This window comes from Triturus cristatus, chromosome 8 (assembly GCF_964204655.1).
Source record: "Triturus cristatus chromosome 8, aTriCri1.1, whole genome shotgun sequence".
NCBI classification, from domain to species: domain Eukaryota; kingdom Metazoa; phylum Chordata; class Amphibia; order Caudata; family Salamandridae; genus Triturus; species Triturus cristatus.
This window is the reverse complement of record NC_140591.1, coordinates 413,511,373-413,534,771: the sequence shown is the minus strand read 5'-3', so window position 1 is coordinate 413,534,771 and position 23,399 is coordinate 413,511,373. Positions and strand designations below refer to the sequence as shown.

The window sequence follows — 23,399 nt, the reverse complement described above, 5'->3', positions numbered from 1 at the left end:
TGCTCCAGTTAAAAGTGTGTCCTCTGTTTTCTAGTCTTAAGGCCGTTTGTTCAATCCTATCAATACTCCCATATGTTTAGCAGCAAATTAGTGACAAAATCAATAATGTACACTTGTCTAAACGCTAGCAATGACACATGCTTGGGTCTTTCAAAACGTATGATTGCGCAGCTGCAACAACCTTTCTGTCTTAGGTTTTCGATCCAGAGTTCACATCTTTGCTCATCTATCTACCTTGCATCGGCTTCCAGGTCACAAGTGCATCCTTTTCAAATGATTATCCAAATGCACAAAACACTTGAAATAGGCCCATACTTTCTCTGTGACTGAAGTAATATGCACCTATCCAAACCGTTAGGTCTGCTTTGGCCAGTGTGCATAATATGCAGGTATCCTTCTCATCTCCAGCTATAAAATCATAGAATTGACTGGCCAATCAACTTAGAGAAACTTCCAAGTTTCATGCAGTCCATAAAGCTTTTTACTAAATTTTTTCCATGAACGTTCATGGTTTTTAACAGCTCAATCCTTTAGGAATAGGATATGCTTTTGTGGTCACTGTTGTGCTTTAGCAGCATAATTTCATTTATTCAACAACATTCTGGGACATGAGTACATTAGCTGTTATTTCTAGCTGGTAAATTGGTGCAAAGTGCCTGACAGAGCACAATGCGGATGAGAGTGCCTACAGTGGTTAAGATTTTGTAGTACTGGTGAAGGCTTTCAGAATCTAGAAGGGTTGACTGACCCAGTGACGTTCCATTGAAAAAAACATAATTTCTAACACTGTATGGACTATCCAATCATTTAGGTCGTTATTGGGATGCTTGTTATTGTGATCAAAGTTAAACCCAGAGGTCACATGTTGGGATCCCGGTATCAATGACTCATTCTTGAATTTTTCGGAGGTCAATATATTGAGTGCCACTGAGCTGGGCAGCAGTAAACTTTGTTATTTTGCAATGGTACCAGCGAAATAAAAAACATGTCCTTCTAAAACCCAGAACAAATTACAACATGCGAGTGCACATGAATCTAGGGATGGTTGACGCACAAAGTAAAGTTTTGTTTACATATTTCCGGATGCAAACACAAGACAGCACAAGAATACACAGCATGTGAATCTAGACCAGGTTCACATTCCAAAGCACACAACGGTTGTCCTTGCATATTTGCAAGAGCTTTTGCTAAAAAGGAATGAAAGCCTGGTAGAGTGTCATCACATTCTCTATGAATACCTAGACTGCACACTGTGTGAAAAAGTCAAGCCCTAGTTAAAGTTGCCAACTTTACATCCAGAAGTTAAACTTGCTAACCCCAAAACCATGACCAAAACACAAAAGGAAAGCACCGTAATAAAGAAAACTAAGTAAACGTATATGTCCTTCTTTTTGCATCAAATTACCAAAGGCACAGCCAAAATCACTTGGTGGGGAATTGTTTCCGACCCCAGACGAGTTCCATTACGTACGTGTCTTCAGTGAAGAAAGACATTTACTCAGAAATGTTGGAGCCCTCGTCTGAAGATTTTTCATCACTTGTGATTATTAAGAGGTTTCTTCTGTTTGTCTATCCCACCAGTATGTAGGCTTGCAAACCTGACAGCAGAAAATACAATCTGAAGATGGTGTCTTCAGTGTGCCACACTGTGGACTTCAGTTAGACATCTTCATGGGCCATTGTGACTACACCTATTGCTAGTACCCAAAGCCATCATTACTATACACAATATGCTTTGTCAGCTATCTGATGGCAAAGATGATGCAGAGCACGTGAATGTAGAATGGGGAAACATTTCAAAACCATATAAAATATTGCAGCCTTTCCCACTAGGTCATAAGGAACACATACCACTAGCGTAGTCAACAATGCACTGGCTCCGAGGCCACGAGCAGATTATCTTCAAGGTGCTTTGCATCATTCACCAGGCAATCAATGAACTGGAGCCACCATTCTTATGCAGTAAATGCTTACTTTACTCAACAACACCAGTCTGCTAGCAGTCTTAATTCTAGTGCCATAAACAAACACGGTTGACTCTTATTGGTATTCCAAGGGAACAAAATTCATCCACCCTCAGATTATTTCCAGTCCACGTTTCTGTCAAGCACATGCTATAAACATTCCTGTTTCCATCTAATTTGGGCAACTGTTGTGTTGTATAGAGAACAATTCCTAGGAGCAAGCAAGTAAGTGTGCACATCAATTCTAAGTAACTAAGTCAACATTTGATGACTTAAGAGCAGTGTACAGAGTTAACACTCGCTATAGACATCTTTCATGAATTGAAAGTCATGAGTGTGAATCCCAGGAACGCGCACTTAGGCTTCCATTCTTTCACGGTAGATGAATTAAGCGCCAGTTCATGGTTACCAGTTATTGTAACACCTAATATTTGCAGCGCTCATAAACTCCAGAACTGCTATATAAAAAATGTTTTACACGCAAATATGATCACTACATTGAATCTGACTAAAGTATTCTCATAGGAATGAAGCCTGGCGTACAGAAAAAAAACTGTGCTATCACTTTAAGGCTATTACATCGCAGCAAGATGAAAAAAATCTAAAAAGGACAGCAAGTATCTAAGATGCATGTAAAGAGAAACAGCTGAGACACTCTGGCGAAGGTTGCAGTGAAAATTAAAACCAGGGTATATAGAGAGCTTGGTCTTGGACAGAAGTGATCGACCTGCTCTTATAATTAATTATCGTTTTTTTTGTTACATCTTTGTATTGATGTTCCTTTTCAACATAAAAACCTCTTCCATATCAATGGACCGTGACATTCAATATTTTATCTAGTTTTTTATTTCAGGTTTCGTGAACTAGAATATTTTTTTTAACAAAACATGCAACGGCCGTTATGCTACCAATATTACTTTCTATTCACTAGTTCTCTCCACTCCCTCCATTATTCCAAAGTATGCTTTCAATGAATCTCATATTTTATTACATTTTCTTGGGCATTCTCTGTCCTTGTAGATCACGAGTTCAGAACCTATACAAGTATCCATGCCTTTTGTCTATTGTTCCTTCAAGGTTACACTTTGGGCTCCCCAATGTCTCATTTTATCTCTCTTGCCGACCATAAAACCGAGGGGGCAAAGAATTGTTTTATACTTGATTAGTGATTTACCTCCCTGGCTTCCCAGTATATCATTTTGAGTTGTCAATTGTACGTCCTATGCCAGCACCTGTAACAGTTTTTCCCCTATAGTTTTTCAAAAGAGTACTATTTGCCTGCATTTCCACAATCTGTGCAAGAGGTTTCCTGCTCATATGTGGCATTTAAGGTACAAATTTGTTGGAGACAGGCCCATCTTATATAGCCCTTCACTTGGACACTCCAAGTGGGTTTGTCCCGGTCACAGATTTACTTTCTGACTTAGAGGCTTAATACAAGTTTGGCAGTCCACAGATCGCCAGACTCACGGGGGAGCGTAGGTGGCAGTCCTCTGATCGCTCTATTATGATCTGGGCAGTCTTAAGGCCGCAATATGCTTGGCAGAGCCACTGAGTCCTGACAAGCATATTACGAGTTTCCTCACTACCACACCTTTCATGGCGGTGCAACCGTCATGAAAAATGTGGCAGTGAGAAAACAAAGGGGGCCCTACAAGGATGCAATGTGTGCCCCCCGTGTGTAGGCACACCAGTCCCTGCACGGCATGGACTGCAGCAGCCAATGCCGTGCAGGTACTGCCTTTGACGGTCCCATTGCAGTGCCTATTTCATAGGCAAGCCCTGGGAATGCCTAAGAACCGCCCACCAGACAGGATAAAAATCCTGATCGTGCGGGCTGTTCCTACACAGGTTTTGCAGTGTGAGGCGGTCCTGCTCCCACACCACCAAACTCATAACGAGGCCGTTAGTCTTTTTAAGGAGCTCAAAATCCACCAGCCGGGCAACCCTGAAGCTGTATGTGATGCAGCTGCATTGAAACTAGACATCTTTGTTGTGCGGTCCTCTGTGGGCTCCGAAGGTCTTGGAGGTCCAAACATTTTCCAAGTCCCTGTTTTTCAAAGTTACTTCAGCAATTCCTCTGGGTCACCTTTAAGGCTTCCAGGGCCACAGAGGCAGCACTCACTCAGCAGAGACCACTAGCAACGTCCAGTTGACACTGGTCATCCTGTCATTTAGGGAAAAAGGTCTCTTGCAGCTTTGTCGTGTCCCTGTTGCCACACAGGAGGTCCGTCAACTGACCCTTGGAGTCCACTTTTTTGTTCTGGATACAAGAGGGTGCCAGGCCCAGTCCCCCATCTATTTCCTTAAAGAAGCCTCCTTGATAAATGGTGAGTTTTGCAGCACATAAACGAAGCGCAGCTGTGATAAAAATTTGGGGTGTGCAGCTCTTCCTAACACTGGTAATGGCAAAGCCATCCAGGCCCCTACCTCTTTTTTGTGTTACTTTCTGACTGGTTTATGCTTTGGACTAATAACAACTATGTGTAGAAAGCTCAATTCCCAGGCATTGGAAGCAATTGTCTCTAACTTTCAACCATCTGGACAAGATCATCCTTTCTGGTTACCAAGATTTAGTCAGGAACATTATTTGCATCAGCCTGTTAATTTTGTATCCTGAGTTATTTCAGAACTTGGCCAATACTTCCAGAAGTGTGAGAATGGCATTATTTGGCAGTGTAGCATATAAGAGGATGCCTTATCTTTCCTTCTCGTTTAAGATCTAAATGCTTTCACCTCTGACTACTCCTGATACAACAGGCCAGGGGCACCACTGTGAAGGCAAAGAGGAAAGGTGACAGATGTCAGCCGCTCCTAGTCCCTCTTCTCAGAAGGAACGTGTGTGATGTATTCCTGCTCACACTTACCTCTGCCACTGGATCCGTGTGGATTTGTCAGACCAAAGAGCAAAACTGGGCCTATACCAAGTTCTCCCCAGCAGTCAAAAGAGGCCACTGCTATGCACACAACACGCAAATTATCTAATCAAGGAAGAAAATGTTTTCTTACATATAACCTTGTACAGAAAACGTTGATTGTAGTGTTGTAGAATCAAGAGTGATCCGGAACCTGGTAATAAGTGTCAATCAAAAGACAACTACATTTACATAAGCTCAAAAAAATAAACAAAATAAAAGGAAGAAGGTATTTGGGAAGAAGGAAATTATGTAAAGACATTGTTATTCTTAAGAAAATCCTGATGGTGCTGCAAAACATGTGTTTGGAAAGCACCACATCCTTACGCCACTAAACACTGCCAAAAAACACAAGATTAATGTGGCAATTGGTACAGACATCACACAAGATTAGATAAATTGTTATATAACCATTTCTTTTAGATACAATTCAGAGCACAGCAACAATGTAGTTTTGATCCGACACTGTGGTCGGTCTAAATTTAATTAGAACAGCACTCCTAAATAACCAAAGGTGAACAGCACAGCAAAGTCCAATATACACAGTATTTAAATGTAACTGGTTGATTCGTTGACATGTAGTTGGAAGGTAGGCGCAGACAGCCGACACTTATTTCGTTGTGTAGATGACTTTTTCAAGGCTTGAAATGTTGTAATCCTGTTAAATCCTTTCAAAACGAGGGAAGAAACCTCCATCCCCCTTCGTATAATGGGGTACCAGATGGTAAAGATACTTCTAAACCATTGAGGATTCAGTGGATCGAATGTCAAATTCAAATACGACCTCCCATAAAGAAGAGTCGAACTCACACGTAAATTGTAATCAACCTCTTTGTTTTGTTTGACGAGAAAATATCACGAATCAGCTTCCGGCATGCGTTAGCCCATTGTTCAGAGAGGGCGGCCCATAGTTGAAACGCTCCCGATTCTTCAGCGTCACTCTTAGAACCATTTCTTTTTTTTTCCCCTTAATAAATCCGAATATTCGTATTTATAGCAAACTGTACATAAAAACAACTACACGTACCCTTAATAACGTGGAGCGGAAATATCCAGACATGCATAAATAAATAAAAAAGTTAATAGATAACAGCAACGCCAGAAGGGAGATGTAAGAACCAGGCACCACAAATTTTCAGGTGCTTAGCAGTGCATCCCCTTCATTAACAAATGATTTTTTTAGCTGCAGAACAGTAGTCCATTCTACACAACACGAGTAGGGTGGAGAAGGCACCCTCTGCTGATATTGGGCAATATCTCTTTTTGCCACTTAGAATCCCACCCCATAGTTTGACCGTCTGTCTATGATGCCCAGAGGGGCCACTCTTGGGTATGAGTGGGGGAATCCAGGACTGATGCCAATGTGACATGACCTTTCTGTCGCTATGGTATGATCTGTGAACACTCCAAAACCATCTGATAAAAAGTTCCCCTAGAAATTTTCCAGTTATCATCTAATACTCCAATGTCATGAGATAGTTGTGCACGCCAGGACAGCAGCGGTAGTCGAATATCCTGTAGTAGTGCTAGCGGCCCTCATATAGCTGACCCAGGGGCCAGGTTTTTTATTAGTTGCCAGGGAAGGCATGGCTTGGCAGTTTGGGCTGGACTGTTCCCATGAGGCACAGGGTCAGACTGATTTGCATATGGCCATGTCTGAACTGGGGTGGCAGAGTGGGCTAAAGAATGGTGATGGATCAAACCCAGATCTGTTGACTGGGTCTGAGTGTTTGATTGGTTTTGATGCTCCGTCCATCACCACCCCCTTTTGTACCGCATTGTTCGCCATAAGTTGGCAGGGTATGCTCAGACGTGAGTCCATTGCTCACTTTGCCACTGGATTCAAGCAAGCCTGGCTGAAGACGGCTGAAATGCCAGAAACCGGTCCTAGGAAGCTTGTTTCCATTCCAGGGAAGGCATGGCTTGGCAGTTTGGGCTGGACTGTTCCCATGAGGCACAGGGTCAGACTGATTTGCATATGGCCATGTCTGAACTGGGGTGGCAGAGTGGGCTAAAGAATGGTGATGGATCAAACCCAGATCTGTTGAATGGGTGTGAGTGTTTGATTGGTTCTGATGCTCCGTCCATCACCACCCCCTTTTGTACCGCATTGTTCACCATAAGTTGGCAGGGTATGCTCAGACGTGAGTCCCTTGCTCACTTTGCCACTGGATTCAAGCAAGCCTGGCTGAAGACGGCTGAAATGCCAGAAACCGGTCCTAGGAAGCTTGTTTCCATTCCAGGGAAGGCATGGCTTGGCAGTTTGGGCTGGACTGTTCCCATGAGGCACAGGGTCAGACTGATTTGCATATGGCCATGTCTGAACTGGGGTGGCAGAGTGGGTTAAGAATGGTGCTGGATCAAACCCAGATCTGTTGACTGGGTGTGAGTGTTTGATTGGTTCTGATGCTCCGTCCATCACCACCCCCTTTTGTACCACATTGTTCGCCATAAGTTGGCAGGGTATGCTCAGACGTGAGTCCCTTGCTCACTTTGCCACTGGATTCAAGCAAGCCTGGCTGAAGACGGCTGAAATGCCAGAAACCCGTCCTAGGAAGCTTGTTTCCATTCCAGGGAAGGCATGGCTTGGCAGTTTGGGCTGGACTGTTCCCATGAGGCACAGGGTCAGACTGATTTGCATATGGCCATGTCTGAATTGGGGTGGCAGAGTGGGCTAAAGAATGGTGATGGATCAAACCCAGATCTGTTGACTGGGTGTGAGTGTTTGATTGGTTCTGATGCTCCGTACATCACCACCCCCTTTTGTACCGCATTGTTCGCCATAAGTTGGCAGGGTATGCTCAGACGTGAGTCCCTAGCTCACTTTGCCACTGGATTCAAGCAAGCCTGGCTGAAATGCCAGAAACCGGTCCTAGGAAGCTTGTTTCCATTCCAGGGAAGGCATGGCTTGGCAGTTTGGGCTGGACTGTTCCCATGAGGCACAGGGTCAGACTGATTTGCATATGGCCATGTCTGAACTGGGGTGGCAGAGTGGGCTAAAGAATGGTGATGGATCAAACCCATATCTGTTGACTGGGTGTGAGTGTTTGATTGGTTCTGATGCTCCGTCCATCACCACCCCCTTTTGTACCGCATTGTTCGCCATAAGTTGGCAGGGTATGCTCAGACGTGAGTCCCTTGCTCACTTTGCCACTGGATTCAAGCAAGCCTGGCTGAAGACGGCTGAAATGCCAGAAACCGGTCCTAAAAAGCTTGTTTCCATTCCAGGGAAGGCATGGCTTGGCAGTTTGGGCTGGACTGTTTCCATGAGGCACAGGGTCAGACTGATTTGCATATGGCCATGTCTGAACTGGGGTGGCAGAGTGGGCTAAAGAATGGTGATGCATCAAACCCAGATCTATGACTGGGTGTGAGTGTTTGATTGGTTCTGATGCTCCGTCCATCACCACCCCCTTTTGTACCGCATTGTTCGCCATAAGTTGGCAGGGTATGCTCAGATGTGAGTCCCTTGCTCACTTTGCCACTGGATTCAAGCAAGCCTGGCTGAAGACGGCTGAAATGCCAGAAATCGGTCCTAGGAAGCTTGTTTCCATTCCAGGGAAGGCATGGCTTGGCAGTTTGGGCTGGACTGTTCCCATGAGGCACAGGGTCAGACTGATTTGCATATGGCCATGTCTGAACTGGGGTGGCAGAGTGGGCTAAAGAATGGTGATGGATCAAACCCAGATCTGTTGACTGGGTGTGAGTGTTTGATTGGTTCTGATGCTCCGTCCATCACCACCCCCTTTTGTACCGCATTGTTCGCCATAAGTTGGCAGGGTATGCTCAGACGTGAGTCCCTTGCTCACTTTGCCACTGGATTCAAGCAAGCCTGGCTGAAGACGGCTGAAATGCCAGAAACCGGTCCTAGGAAGCTTGTTTCCATTCCAGGGAAGGCATGGCTTGGCAGTTTGGGCTGGACTGTTCCTATGAGGCACAGGGTCAGACTGATTTGCATATGGCCATGTCTGAACTGGGGTGGCAGAGTGGGCTAAAGAATGGTGATGGATCAAACCCAGATCTGTTGACTGGGTGTGAGTGTTTGATTGGTTCTGATGCTCCGTCCATCACCACCCCCTTTTGCTCCAAGAGCCAGGCAGGGTCATGTCTATTCTCAAATACCAAGTCCCCAATCTGTACCATCTGAAAGTCCCAATGGTATCATTTGAGGTCAGAAGCCCCCAATCCACCATCATACATTTGGGAGTGAATGCTTAACATGGGATACTCTCAAGAGTTTTACCTACCCAAAGGAATCTAGTGGCCAAAGATTGCCCTTCCTGAAAAAACAGGGCATGAAAAAAGAAATGGATACTTCTGTAGAGTATAAAGAAAACGGGGGAGAACAACCGCTTTATACAAAGCTACTCAACCCAACAGGAAGCGGTAAGTGCATCCAGGAGTCAAGGTCTACATGTGTACATCGTAGTAGAGACAGAATATTTAAGCCCCATGATACTTCCTGGTCTTGTGTTATGTGGATTAAGGGTGTGGAAGTCCCCCGTCCTGTATGGAAAATCTTGTGGCTGAGAGGCTGGGCGGCTTAGGACCAGTGAAGTGCACATATGTGTATTTGCTCATCTGACGGACAGTCTGGAAGTGTGGCCCTATAATTGAAGAATCTCAGTCTTGCACAGAAATTAACTCTGCAGTGGCTGAAGAAACTGGACCATATCGTCCGTAGAGAGCAGTGTTTCCCAAACTGTGAGTCGAGACCACTGGCGGATTGGAAACCGATTTTTGGTGGCCACAAAAGTCCAAGCAATAAATAAAATGCCTTTAAATTATGTGTTTATCTTTTCTGATTTGCTGCGCTTCAAAGACAGAGGTCAAATGTCAGGCTTTGACTAATGACAAACTGCTGATTATTATTTTTTTAACATGGGGAGTGGTGTTTTCAAACTTGTTTCACTTTCAGGTCAGAGAAACAAAAGTAAAGTGAATTATGATAGAATCTTGCTGGGATAACAGGAAGTTTGAAAGAAAGGCTGTAGGAACTAATTTTTTGCAACACACAACAAAATGTAAATATCTGTAAATTAAGTGTACACATTCAGCAGTTGCGAAAGCAAAAACAGCACTTTTTTTCTGTAATTCTAAAGTGTGATAGAAGCAAAGATTTTAATAGGATCAAAACAAATCAAGACACTTTATTTGGTGACCCACAAATGATAAATATTCACTGATACACGAGTTCCACACATCATTTGTGTGCAATATAGTTTTATCAGTAAAACTGTATGTCCGTGCAGATTTACTGCCCATTTCAATGGAAAATGTGCTGTCAGCAAATGACAGTGAACTACCACACATTGCTTTAGTGACCTTACAAGAATTTCCCGCATCATGTCCGTTATGCTAGGTGGGTTGCAAACGTTTATAGTTCAAAAAATTGCATAGTAGTTCTAAAAAGTTTGTGAAGCACTGGCATAGAGCGAAACTCTGTCTTCAAAGCCATTCAGTCACTCGAAGCCTGATATTGGTGCCTCTTTTCAGAACTACTCCTCCAAAGGCTAAATTGCCAAGGCAAGAGGAGATAATGGACAACCATGATGGGTCCACACTTCAGAGGGAAGGAGGAAGAAAGGCCCCCATTCACCCAGGCCTGTGCTCGTGGTGGAGGTGAGTACGGAGCAGAGGCCAGTGCTGTAAAACGAGGACCAATAATCATTCTGCTCAGCAACTGCCATAGAAACAGCCACTGTACTGTATCAAAAATCTATCAAAAGCAGTGCCATCGGATCATGGAAGACATTTAGGTGGGTCAGAATCACCTGGATTCCACAAAGGAAGCGCCTCATGTACCTACCTGGCATAAACCCAACAACAACAAGTCTAGTGGCCAGAACTGTAGACAGGATTTTAACCTCGACATTAAGCAATAAGCTATGCATGTAAAAGGCACATTCCTATGGGATGTACGAGCCTTAAGGATTGTAGTTGCGTGTTGAAGGTCAGGTGGCACCAGGTGGCAGTGTACCAGTTTGTTCCACTTCTACAAATAGGTTCAGTAGATGGGTTGTCAGGAGGGAAGAAACCTTTCTGTAAAATTCTATGGGAAAGTCATTGGGGCCTGGATTTTTCTCGGACGGAGAGGCAGATATAACTTCTTACATTTCCTCTCACGGAGGCTTTCTTGTTATGCATCCCGTACATCACGCTCTCTACCTCTAGCTATGCCCTACCATGGATGACCATCTGTAATGCTTCCCACAAACAGTTCGGGGAGGACACCAAAGACCTATTATGGTAAAAGTAGTTGTTGATCATCTCAAGAAGATAATCAGTGAAGGAATCATCTCGAAGCCACCAGACGTTTGAGCGCCATTTACCCCTCGGGCCTGGTCCGGGAAGCATAGTTCAAAGGGCACCTGGTCAGTGAGGCCACAAGGTAAGATGCGGGCACCTGACGTGTATGAAATGTAAGGTGCTAGGAGGTGCACGTAATGTATATGAGAGGTGTAAGAAAGTAGGATCTGCTTTCATGTTTACCCCCACTTTTTGCTGGTGTCATTATGTTTTCTGACCAGTCTGACTGGGATCCTGCTAATCAGGACCCCAGTCACTGTGCTCTCTCCCTAAATTGGACTATGGGAAGTACGTCTGTACCTTCCCAATTGGCTACTGGTGTACCCTTCTAAGTCCCTAGTATATGGTACTAAGGTACCCAGGGTATAGGTACACCAGGGGTCTCCCATTGGCTGCAGCATGTATTATGCCACCCATGGTAGACCACTCAAACTGTGACTACAGGCCTGGTATTGCAGCCTTTGTGAGCTGGTGCAAACACCACTGACAACAGATATAAGTTTCCTTATATCTGATGTCACCGCACTTAAAACCTATAGGTCACCCCTAAGGCCTTTCAATCCTGAAGGGAGGGTGCTTGGTTAGTAGTGGCAGGGTGCCCTGCATGAGCAGGACACCCCTTACAAAGCCTGGATAATCGTCAGTCATTTTATACATATGGTGGACCTCGAGCCAATTACGAGATGTCTAACTATATACTGGCTAAACCAAAACCAGTCATGTTTGGTAACAAACGTGTTGGAATCCTACCCCAAAACCGATTCACGGGTTGGATGTAGAATCCCTTGTACTGGGAGACTCCCCTAGAGAGCCCCCCTTTATTCCCGGTACCAGCCTTTCATGGTCTATCAGCAGCTAGTGCTGCCACCGACCACAGACATGATTCTGTAATCCTTCTGCTGAGCCAGGCTCGAGCAGGGGAAGGTAGAACAATAGTTTTCCTGTCACAGGGAGGCGTGACTTAGAGTATGGGGCGGGGGTGGGGTGGGGGAACTCGCCAACACCATCAGAATGCTTTGAGGGGCACATTTGGTGCCTCCTTGCATACTCCAGTTGAAAATAGTTCAGGGAGCCGTTGATTACCGCTTTGGCGCGAAACTGGACAAAGGACATGGGAGTACCCTCCCCTCTGTCCAGCCCCACCTCTGGGAGGGACCCCTGAATTATCCCAACCCTTTTCTTTGGGTACTTAAGGTCCCACCTCTGGATGGCTCTTCAGATTCGTCGTGGGACAAGATTCAGATCTGAAACCCCTTCTACTTATACCGTCTGGGCACTTTGGACTTCGTTTTGGGAACCAAGACTGCATCTGGGAAGACTCCTGCTGCTCCTGGTCTTGTCGTCCTACCAGTCTTCTGCGTCGTCTTTGCCTGCGCTTCATCCAGGTTCTTCTCCTGGCCTGTGGGCATCAAAGACACCCAAAGGAATCTCCCTTGGAGTGAAAGAGTCACTCCCCTGCATCTGCAGGCACCATAACAAAGCTGACCGGTCTGCTGCTCCTGACGTCCTCCAGACTTCGAAAGACCCAGCAACACAGGTGGTGGTAATGCAACTCCCTTAAGGCCTGTACTGTCTTCTCACCTAGTTTGAGACCAGTACCCCTCGTCAGAAACGCTGGAACAGCACGCCAGTGGACCGCTTCGACTTAACGTTGCCAAGGCTTGTTGACTCTCTTCTCCAGAGATCTTCGGGCTCTAAGAAGCTCCAGCCTCCAGCATCTCTTCCTGCCAAAATCTTCGTCCTCACCGCATCCTCTGCACCGTGGGCCTGCATCTTAGGTGAGCTGCTTGAGGTCTATTTGCGACTCATGTGCCTTTGGCCTGTGGGTCCTCTTGAGGGTCTTCTTTGGCTCCAGTGGGCTCCTCTGCTTGCTCGAGCCTGCTCTGACTCTCCTGCACTTGGTGAGTCCTTTGGACTGTGTAAGTCTTGACACTGCACCTTCTTCGTTTTCCACGTCTGTTGTTGCTGCCAAGGCTTGTTGGTGATCCTGCTGTACACCAACCCCTGGTTCTCGACTTCCGACGTGGGACAGCTCGTGAATGGCTCCTGGTCTTCCACGGTGTTGCCTGGTCCTCACAGCTGCAGCAACAAGGGCACCATCAACTCTCCTGCATCTTCCGTCATAGGTGGTCATTGGTCTTCCGTGTCCCCTGGTCACTCCTGAGTGGCATAGACTCAGTCCCTTTTGCCTGCAGGTACTTCGCTCCAAGAATCCATCCTTGGATTCCACCAGACTCTCTCACCTTCTTCGCCAGCGGCATCGTCACTGAAGTCCTCCATTGTGGTCTGTGGCGGTTTCGAACGTCACTTCGCACCTATGCACCCGGCTTCCCTGGTGTAGGTATCCTTTTTCTTGGGGTATCCACAGGTGGGGTGACTCTCCAACCTTCCATGGGGTTTCTTCAGGGTCCTCTGGGAAGGGTCTTTCTTCTTCAGAACTGCAACCTTGACTTCCCTATTGACTTGCATTGAGTACGCAGCTGGGTTTCCACTCTGCACACAGCCTCCGTGGGGTTCCTGGGTACTTACCTTGGGTAGTTCATTGGGTCCCCAGCTCTTCTTAGTCTTCTTGGTCAAGTCTCGACTTCGGTCGCAAGTCGCATTCCACTTTATTAGTATATGGTTTGGTCTCCCCCTGGAGACCACTGTGTATTTGTGCTACTTACCTGTTCTCCTTTTGAAATATTGTGTGTATTGTGTTTATATCGCCAGGTAGCAGATATACCAATGTGTTATTGGTGAGTGTGTATAATAAATATTACTATTTTTATAACTACAGTGTGTGGTTCTTTTTCGTTGAACCCCACACTACATAACACTCCTTCTGGACTAAGCCTGAAGGCTGCTCTCCACAGCTATCACTTAGAGAGCTTTCAATAGTTGTCTATGACCACTAAAATCACCATAAGGGTTGTCTGGATTAGTGCAGGGTGCTTCACCTAAATAAGTGTGCACCATATACTAAGCCAGCCTCCTACAAGAGGCATTGTCATATGAGGCACAATAATGAGTAAAATGACTTTCATTCAGATGCCTAGCATGACATATGTCAGTCTGTCCCAAGGAAACTGTCCACTTCTCTAGTGCCTGGGTCCTCTAAGTCAGAGAGTGAGTTAGTGTCCAAGGATCTGCCAAGTAATGATGCTCACCCCACTACTTGTACATCCTTTGTAAAGCATAAGAAGATATCAGCTAGCTCTGCTCCGTGCAGACAATTAATGTGGAGGGGGAATATATTTTACAAAAGACCCATGGCAATACTTCCAGCGTACCCTCAATAACCACGAAACAACCCAATTGGTCATGATGCACATGGTATGTCACAAAAGGTAAGGATTTATGAAAGAGTCCTGTAGTCCCCCCTTGGAACCCCAAGTGAACCTGGAATGATAAACCCATGTGTAATTGTGTTGCCCGTGGAAGTATAGTTGGTTCCAATAGGATGCGTCTCTTCAGGATATAGGGACATCAGGCTCATGACGTTTAGCATAAGTCAATACAGCCCCTCTTTCAATTTTGTGAGTAAGCCATTAATGCTCGAGGTCAGCACTTTAAATTGTCTTGGGACACCCCTCTGCAGCATTACTATTTATCAGATCATATAGTCTTATATTTGGAATTGCTGCCAACTGAGAAATCTCTGTAAGAAACATCACATAACCCCCCTAAATAACCCTCCAACCCATACTTCCAACCCTGAAGCACTTGTCAAGCCAACATCATACACACCCAGACAAACATACTAGACTAGAAAGAACTAACTAAAGTCTAAGGGAGTAGCGGCTCAAAGAAAGGGATGCCACACCATCAGGTTAGGTTGTTTTCAAATCGGAGGCTCGTCAGACTGCTGCGGCCACATCTGGCAATGCTGCTAGTCTGTTGTCATCAGTGTCTGTTGTCTCATGGTCCCGATCTGCCACCTGACCCACCGGCACCGACCCATCATCCCAGCAACGTATAGAATGGGTGTACCAGTGCCATTCTCGCCTGTGTCCACTCTGCAGCCAAGCCATTCCCTAGCCCCCATCGAACTCTCTCTTCTAATGGCCTGCTCCAGGGTGTAGACGAGAGTGCTCCTCTATCCCCTCCAAGACCCAGTCGAGCTGATCAAAAAACAAAGCCTTCCCCTGGAATTTCCCCTTCAGCTAGGCTCAGAATAGAAGCATGTTTTTAAGGTTCAAAGCATGCAGTTTTTGCTTGACTTTCTCAAAGGATTTCCTCTGGGTTTGGACCAGTTTGGTGCAGCCGGGGTAGACGAGGATTTTGTGTGAATCAGAATTCAGCTCCCCCATCTCTCACACACTACAAAGTTTTAAGTCTCTGTCCCAGTAGTTAAGGAAGCAATAAATCATTGGCCGAGAAGGGCTCTGGGCGGTGGCTTCTGGACTAGGTAGCGTTGGGCATGTTTGATCAGAAAACACGTCAAGACTTGGTTTTCTGGTAGTAAGGTGTGGAATCAGTTCTCCAAGAAACTTTCAGGTCGAGGCCTCTGCACACCCTTGAGAACACCAAGAATGCGGAGTTTATTGCACCTCAAGTAGCCTTCCGCATCTTTGAATCTGGCCAACATTTCCCCAGGATGACCCCTGCAACCTCCAGACCACCTGCTGCAGAGTTTTTAACTGTGTCCTCAAGTTCTGAAATACAGGTTTCAGCCTCTGTAAGCTGCAAGACCTCACCTATTTTAGTCACCAGCACCCCTTCCGTGGAGTGAATAGCTTGCAGGATAACATCTGAGCTTATGGCACCCTTAACCCAAACAGTGGGGGGAACCATTGCAGCGTCAGGGGCACATATGAGCGCATCCTTTCTGGTAAAACGAGAACTGCGGTTTATCTCGGAAAGGGCTCCAAGAGATAGTCGTTTTCAACGTGGCTGTTTTGGTAAGGTTGTTCACGATTGGAGCTAACGTCGCATTATTGGTTTGTCAAGATGTTTGTAAATCAAGTATCTAACTAGTTTCACGTCATATGTGCCCCTGACGAAGGGACGCCAGTCCCGAAATGCATTGGGCTGATGTTATTTTCATTTTATTTTTTGTATGACACGGAAATTGAGTTGTGTATCATACACAGTTAAGATGTCATTTGTATAGTGTTTTGTATCAATGTAAAGCATAATAAGCTTCAATTCCACGATTGAATTCAAGAAGCATTGTATTAAAAATTGATTGTGAAATGCAAGTTCACTTTTTGGTAAATTGGTGTTAAACGTCAGTATATCTTACAAGTAGTGCGCACCTTTGTGCAGGTAGTCGGTTGGCTGCAGGCCCCATTTCTCTGACATCAAAAAGAGGCATGGTGGAATGGGAATGAAGGTGGTAAACAGTCTTAGATGAACAACCAATAAATAAAGCTGGCAAGTATGGTGAATAGTTTTAGCAATGAACCAGCAACGAAGGAGAAACAAGATAAAAAAATGCCACACTACAGAAGGGAAAGGGAAACTAAAATTAATACTTAAACCCTATCTTCACATTCAAATCATAACAGAAAATACATAAATATTTTCTCTTTCAGTGTTTTACAAGGTTATTTTGACATTGAGACCATGCGAAAACTTAAAATTAATGTCAAATATTATGTGAAGTGTATTCTTAGAGTTCTAGATAAAATTAAGTCATGCAAACTAAGGCCTCGGTTATGACCGCCCTGTTAATTTAGATTGTGTGGGTAGCTGAAGTTACCGGCCCCATTGGAATAACAAAGTCTGCAGTAAAGATGTAGTTTTTATTGAAACTCCATGGGGAAAATTAGGAATTACCAGAGGAATGGATGTAGAACTTCAGATTACTAATTTCTCAGCATAGCCTTAGGGTCCCTACATGTAACTCAGGGGTACAGTTACAGGTTATAAATCTGGGATCTTGAAATGTGGCTTTAAGACGTAATGCCATTGTGTAGCAGCTAAAGTACATGCATAAAGAAAAAAGCACAGCAAATCATATGCACACATAAGTTATGAAAAGCAGCAGTACCTTCCGCAGCACCTTTCATCTCTTCATCTCTGTCTTCAGCTCCATCACTGAATGTTAAAAACAAAAGAGCATGTCTTTTTAAAGTATATAACAACACTCTGTTATAAGTCGGTCAATCAATGAACTGCCTTCACGGCACGTAATGGACAATGAATGAGAAATCATACAAAAGCTTCCAAATCAACAGGGGTGGGTGGGGTTGGCAAAGCTTTGCTTCATACAACATTTCCGAATTTTAAGATTTTGTAGTGCCACTAAAATGTAGTGACAATTTAAAGGGCCTCACGTTATACAGGTAACTCCAAAAAGATGGAAGCAGCCAGATTCTGAAAGATGTTTCCTGGAGAACAAGTTTGTCAGAAGTATGCTGAAGGATTGCTCTTGGTGTATGCCATACTGTGTATGTCCTATTTCATGTGTAGAGTAAGGTTCAATGGACTACTCTACTATAATATACAGAGAAATTTATGAAAAATAAACTTATGGCTGCGTGGGTTTGCAAAGTATTAAAGATTTGATTTGATTATTGAATTTGTAGAGCGCAAACTGTCGCTCCGAAAGGAGAATCCTGGCGCTGGTTGGAGGATGGTGAGATGAGGCCCCGGGGGCCTAGATGGGGGAAAGGCAGAATTCGTCCGAAGATCCAAGTTTTCAGTTCCTTCCTAAACTGTGTCTCTGTTTTTAGCAATCTCAGATGGGTTGGCAAAAGATTCCAGGCTTTGGTGCCCATTGCGGCCACTGTTTTCCTCCCTTTGTTTTATATCTAAAGCAGGGGGTTTGAGGAAGTTTGCTGACGAGGACCTAAGTGTCCTGGTCGTGATGTATGGGGTGAATCTGGCTGAGACATACTTTGGTCCCAGTTTAAGTGAGTCTCTGAATGTGATTAAGAGAATCTTAAATAGTATTCTCTTGTGCAATGGGAGCCAATTGAAGGGTTTTTAAGGCTGCGGATGCCGAGGACCTGCGTGGCAGTTTTAGTACTAAACGAGCCGCCGCGTTTTGGACAACTTGTAGTTTTTTTAGTGTTTGTTTATTGGCTCCCGCCAGGAGGCTGTTGCAATAGTCCGGGTGCAAGAGAATCAGTGCCACCGTTACTGATTTCCTCGCGGTGATGGGGATGAGATCAACTATTTTTTTTAATGACTTAGGAAGGTTAAAGCAGGCACCTGCTACTGTCAGTGCGTGTGGTTGGAAGGAGAGAGCTGTGTCAAACTGAACTCCTACGTTTTTGGCTACCTTCACCATGGTGCATTCTGATTCACAGCTTGGGATAGACTAGATGATCACCCTGAAGGCATCTAACAAACAGCTCACAGAAACACAAATTTTACTATTTCTACAATAAGATCTGCAAAGGACTGGGCAGAAGTAATATCATAAAGACTGATGACATTTGGCCGAAGCAAAATAACTAAATGTGACTATTTAGTAAAGTAAACCAAAGCTACGCTACCCATACAAAAGTGTAATGCAAATGTTAAAATAAAATACCCTCATATTAGTGGTACAGAAAACAGCAACAATGCAACTCCTCATCAACCTGAAAAAAAAGCATTTTCTTTATGGTGCCTCACGCTATTTGTCATGCTTAACTGCAGTCCATTATCAGGTCATGGAAATAGTCAACACAAAAATTGTTAGGGCAATAAACTGCAATTTGAAAACCATGATTATATGAAGGTTATTATTAATGAAAGGTTGAGAATGAGCCTTCACAAACTCAGAGAACCTTCTTCCTCACATTGGCCTTCTGCAATTTCATTTTAGTTTATATAAATGGATACCAGCCCCCAAAAAATTATGGTCCACTTTAAAGGCATTGACAACCAGGTGCTGGTTTATTGAAAGTGGCAAATGTCCAAAATCACCAGATTTCCAATAAAAGATAATCTTAGTTAGTTGATTCTTTACTGTTCTCAAAAATAATGGGCAGGAAGAACAATTGAAAGAACCTTGAACACAAACTAGACATTATGCCAATAAAATGCTTTACTATTTGAAAAATAGCATATGCCCGAGGAGTCTAAAGGCCTGAAGTTAATGATACTCCTAACAGATGTAATAATCACTATGAATGGGATTTTCCAAGTGGAGAAAGTTCATACTACAGGCTATTGTTTTTCATGATCAATTCAAGAATTTACTTAACTCCATTCTGATGTATGTTTTGGAACAGGATGAAGGAACGGAGAAGAACTGACAAGAAGGGGAAGAGGAAGAAATCAGCACACATGCTCAAAATTCACTATTGTAAATTGGGGGAAGAAGTAAACTTGATCCACTGGACAAATTTACAGAGAAAATTACAAAAATGAAGTTCAAGTTTAGTATACTGGAGAAAAGAATAATTGCAGATTGCAATTTTAAATACAAAGGTAAATGGCCCAAGTTGAAGTCTTGCAATACAAGATCAAAGATATTAAAGATCTCTCTAACAGGAATAATGTTTGGGTTGTGGGTCAACTCGAAACCATAAACGATACCAGAAAGGAATTACTCATGGCAGTTCAAAAAACCATGTGGGATCCAAGGAGCTACCAAACAACTTTTCTATTCAAAGATTTCTGAGAGCCCTATGAACACTGACCGCCCTATGAACACTGACCTTCCTTCCAGCCAGAACTGCTCCAAGGTTTTCTTAGCCAAACTGTAGTATTACTCAGAGACTATCCAGGAGGCAACTAGTCAGAAAAGCTCAATACAAAGACAGAAGTGTCCTTGAAATGCCAAGTCCTGAAATCAAAAAAGTGATTTGATACGAAAAGTAAAGTAATTTGTAACTGTTGAATGTTAAAAATACTTATGCACCCAACAAATCGTATATCGACATGATGCAGAGTACAGTTTATTTACAAAACTACTCCTTGCTCCAGCAAGCATAGGATATCGGCAGATGACTGGAGACTGTACAGAGGTATGGTGACAAAGCGATAGGAGGCCAGCAAGGCATCGGAGGCACATCAGACATTGATCCATTTGATGTGTAGAACTATGAGAGGTGGGAAGCAGCTAAGTATTGTTAAATGAATGAAAGTCCCAGACATCACACCAAGAGAAGCAGCACTGAAAAAAGGGCAAAAAATCACAATTTAGATGCAGGCATCAAAATAGGGTGAAAAGTGACAAAACATAGAAGTATGCAGGTGAGACCGGTACACATGACAGCCAAATTAGCTCAGTAGGGGGACAAGGAAAAATGCCTCTACACAGCTAAAGCTGGTACATAGGAGCTTGGATTATGGACTTACTGAAGTTTATTTTAAGAACAGTGCACACCCACATGGGTTTGAAACTATAATTTATGGATATTGGGTAGTAGGGTTTGAGTGCCCTAGGTTGAGGAGGATTAAGAGAGTCCATGTAGGATGGTTGGGAGGGAGAAGTGGGGATTTGGTCAGCAATTCTCCATGAAGCCTACAGACTCAATTAGGCTCTTATGATGTATGGCAGCGCCACTGGCCACTGGAAACAGCTCTTTTAAATTCCAGAAGTGGAGAGGATTAATTTGAGACCACTCACATGCTGCTAGGAACACACCCTCAGCGAGGTCCTGTACCTACATCTCTGAAGCCCACCACTACGTAGAACACTGAAGAAAGGGAACTGAAAAGCACTGAGCTGTTGGATAGGTGCAGCACAAGATATGCTTGAGACAACAGAAGGGCAAAGAAACAGAGAAGCAGCACAGGAAGACTGTCAGACTTCCTCTGACCAGTGTGGAGAGCCTACAGGGAAATAACAAAAGACTGTGGAGCTCAACCACGGACTGAAAGCGGTGAGATCGTGAAGCAAGAGCAGCTGAGCTCTTGACTACTCCACATTCTGAGTAAAGGAGACTGCCCAATCGACTCTATAACTAACTGGAATACTGGGAAGACGACAAGGTTCCTCACCCCTGGAATATGCAGGAATAAGGACTGGCCTGATCAGCAAGAGACGTAAGCTTAGGTCGGAACTGAGATAACTGGCAATTAACTGCTGATGAGCCTTCTACAAATAACATGAGAACTATGCACCTATCGGCAGAAGCAATGTGTGGAATAAAATAGTAAGGAAACAAATGGAGTTACCTCCAGAAGAAGAATAAAGCAAATATTCACTGAAGAAACTGCACTGCAAGTCTAAAACCCACAATAAAGAACATTTACCCTGTGCGACCTGGAGTGACAACACTATATGACCCCACATTAATTAAAACAAGCCCAGAGAAAAGAGGGATATTAACAACCTCCACATTGAGAAGTGCCTGTGATTACGTCACATTACATAAACTCAGAGGGAAGAATGGAAATATGGAATATGTTAACAGTAAGAATACTCCTGTTGGCTAGAAAAAACTTGAATTTGAGGCACAAACCACTACCCTACTCCTCAGAACATGCATCCTAAATGTGCCTGCGCTTTATTCAACTAGTAAATGACCCATTTAGAATACAAGGGGGAAAAAGAATACTCTATCTACTTCACACACCTTGCAACAGCTTCTATTCACTGAAGCAGTGACTCCGGCCAAACAATCTCACACTCCGCAGACCAGAAAAAACTCTGAAATCACAACGGAGACAATACTGAAAGAGATAACAGCAGTGAGTTCACATAACAACCCGCAAATACGCCTACAATAGGTAATCATTAGCATACAAGGAACCAGGAAAATGAATAACTCCAGAGTCTCATAATCCTAGCATGTATGAAACATTTATTTATTAAAAAAGTAGAAAGAGGAAACAGGACAAACTACAGAACTGACCTGGACGTAAAGGTTATGAATTCCAGTTAGCAACCAAATCACAGTAGCCTAACACCGATTCACTTGTGTGTCAAAAGTATTTCAGTCTTAAGGGTAGTTGAAGGTAACCATCAGGACAAAATTAATCTGGGAGCATTGTATTCTTACTCAAAATGTGAGAGTAATCAAGAACCTAATGAGGCTTTGCCATCACAATAATGACTAACCGCAGAGACATGATTTGGGGAATAGGAGGGGTTTAGAAAATGTATATTTGCAGTGCACCTTACATTAGAGGGCTCTCATTCAGCCTGGCAGATCAATCATCACTTTACAGTACATATGTTGACTAGACAGATAAGTGAATAGAACCCTACCAAACTTCATATGGTAAAGTTCCAGGCAGGGCAAGACATCTGGCACCTATGTCAAAAGTTAACCAACTCGGAAGACAGAGCAAGACACAACAATGGTCACTTCCGTGGGATCCTAGAAGGGACTGAGAAAGGTGCAATTGAAGAAATTTTGACTCTGTTTCCCTCCTGCCTCCAACGCACAGAATTCTCCCCAGATTTAGAGTTCCAGATAGCCCATCAAGTGAGAGCACAACAAATGGAGAAAGCCAATACACTCAGACCCATTATCGCTTGCCTCATATTGAAAAAGCAAAGAATAAGTTATCATGGCAGGAAAGAAGAATGAGCTCTGTACATTTGGGGGTAATAAAATATACATGCTAGCAGACTTGATCACTGAAATAAATCTAAAAATCAAGAGACTCCTGGCCTTAAAACATCAATTATGACAAAGGGGCATTAAATATAGGTTGCTGCACCCAGTTCTAATAATTATTATAATAGAGGGCAAGACTATGGTAGATATTACGCTGCTGCAGTGTTAAGTTCTTTTGAATCAATATTATCTGTACAGCCTGAGTGTGGAAGGCTAGGCAGCCATGCAGATGGTGGCATGTGGGAAGCAGAAGGAAACTAGCTTTACTGAGTAATGATCAGGCACTACAGAATACAGTAATATAACGGCAGCTGCACTAAGAAAAACATTGTCATCTCATAAGAAATGCATCTAAACTGGAAAAAACTGTTAAGTGACAGAGAGAGGAGACAGTGTATTCCAACTCCACCTGGGGTACGAATTAGGGCAACATTATAGATGCAAGAGATATTGTCAGATCGTTTGTGAATGGCAGTTTATTGTGCACTAATACCTGGGTGAGGAACCATTATAAACTGTGAATCTACTTGAGACAAATATAAATAACAATTCCTCTAAAAGTTATGAAGGCATGTGGTCAACACAGAGAAGCTTAAGTTTCTGGAAGTCACTTTATTTGCATATTGTACTTAAGACTGTTAGGATGTGAGTTAATATGAGGGGTAAAGAGCATCTTAATTTACTTTGCATCCTTCTCGCCCTCTCTTTTGCAACAATCTTTCCTTTGCAATTACTACATCCCTAAAAAGTCCAACTATTTCTCTCTTTGAATT

General features: G+C 43.8%; 1 protein-coding gene across 3 annotated transcripts in view; it reads right to left on the bottom strand.

The window, feature by feature from the left end:
* AKAP11 (A-kinase anchoring protein 11) overlaps positions 1-23,399 on the bottom strand; it is a 245,571-nt gene that overhangs the window by 48,820 nt on the left and 173,352 nt on the right. For all 3 annotated transcript variants that reach the window (XM_085621811.1, XM_085621810.1, XM_085621812.1), the window contains one exon: positions 17,166-17,212. In XM_085621811.1, the coding sequence (XP_085477937.1) occupies positions 17,166-17,212 (47 nt within the window). The remainder of the gene's footprint in view (positions 1-17,165; positions 17,213-23,399) is intronic.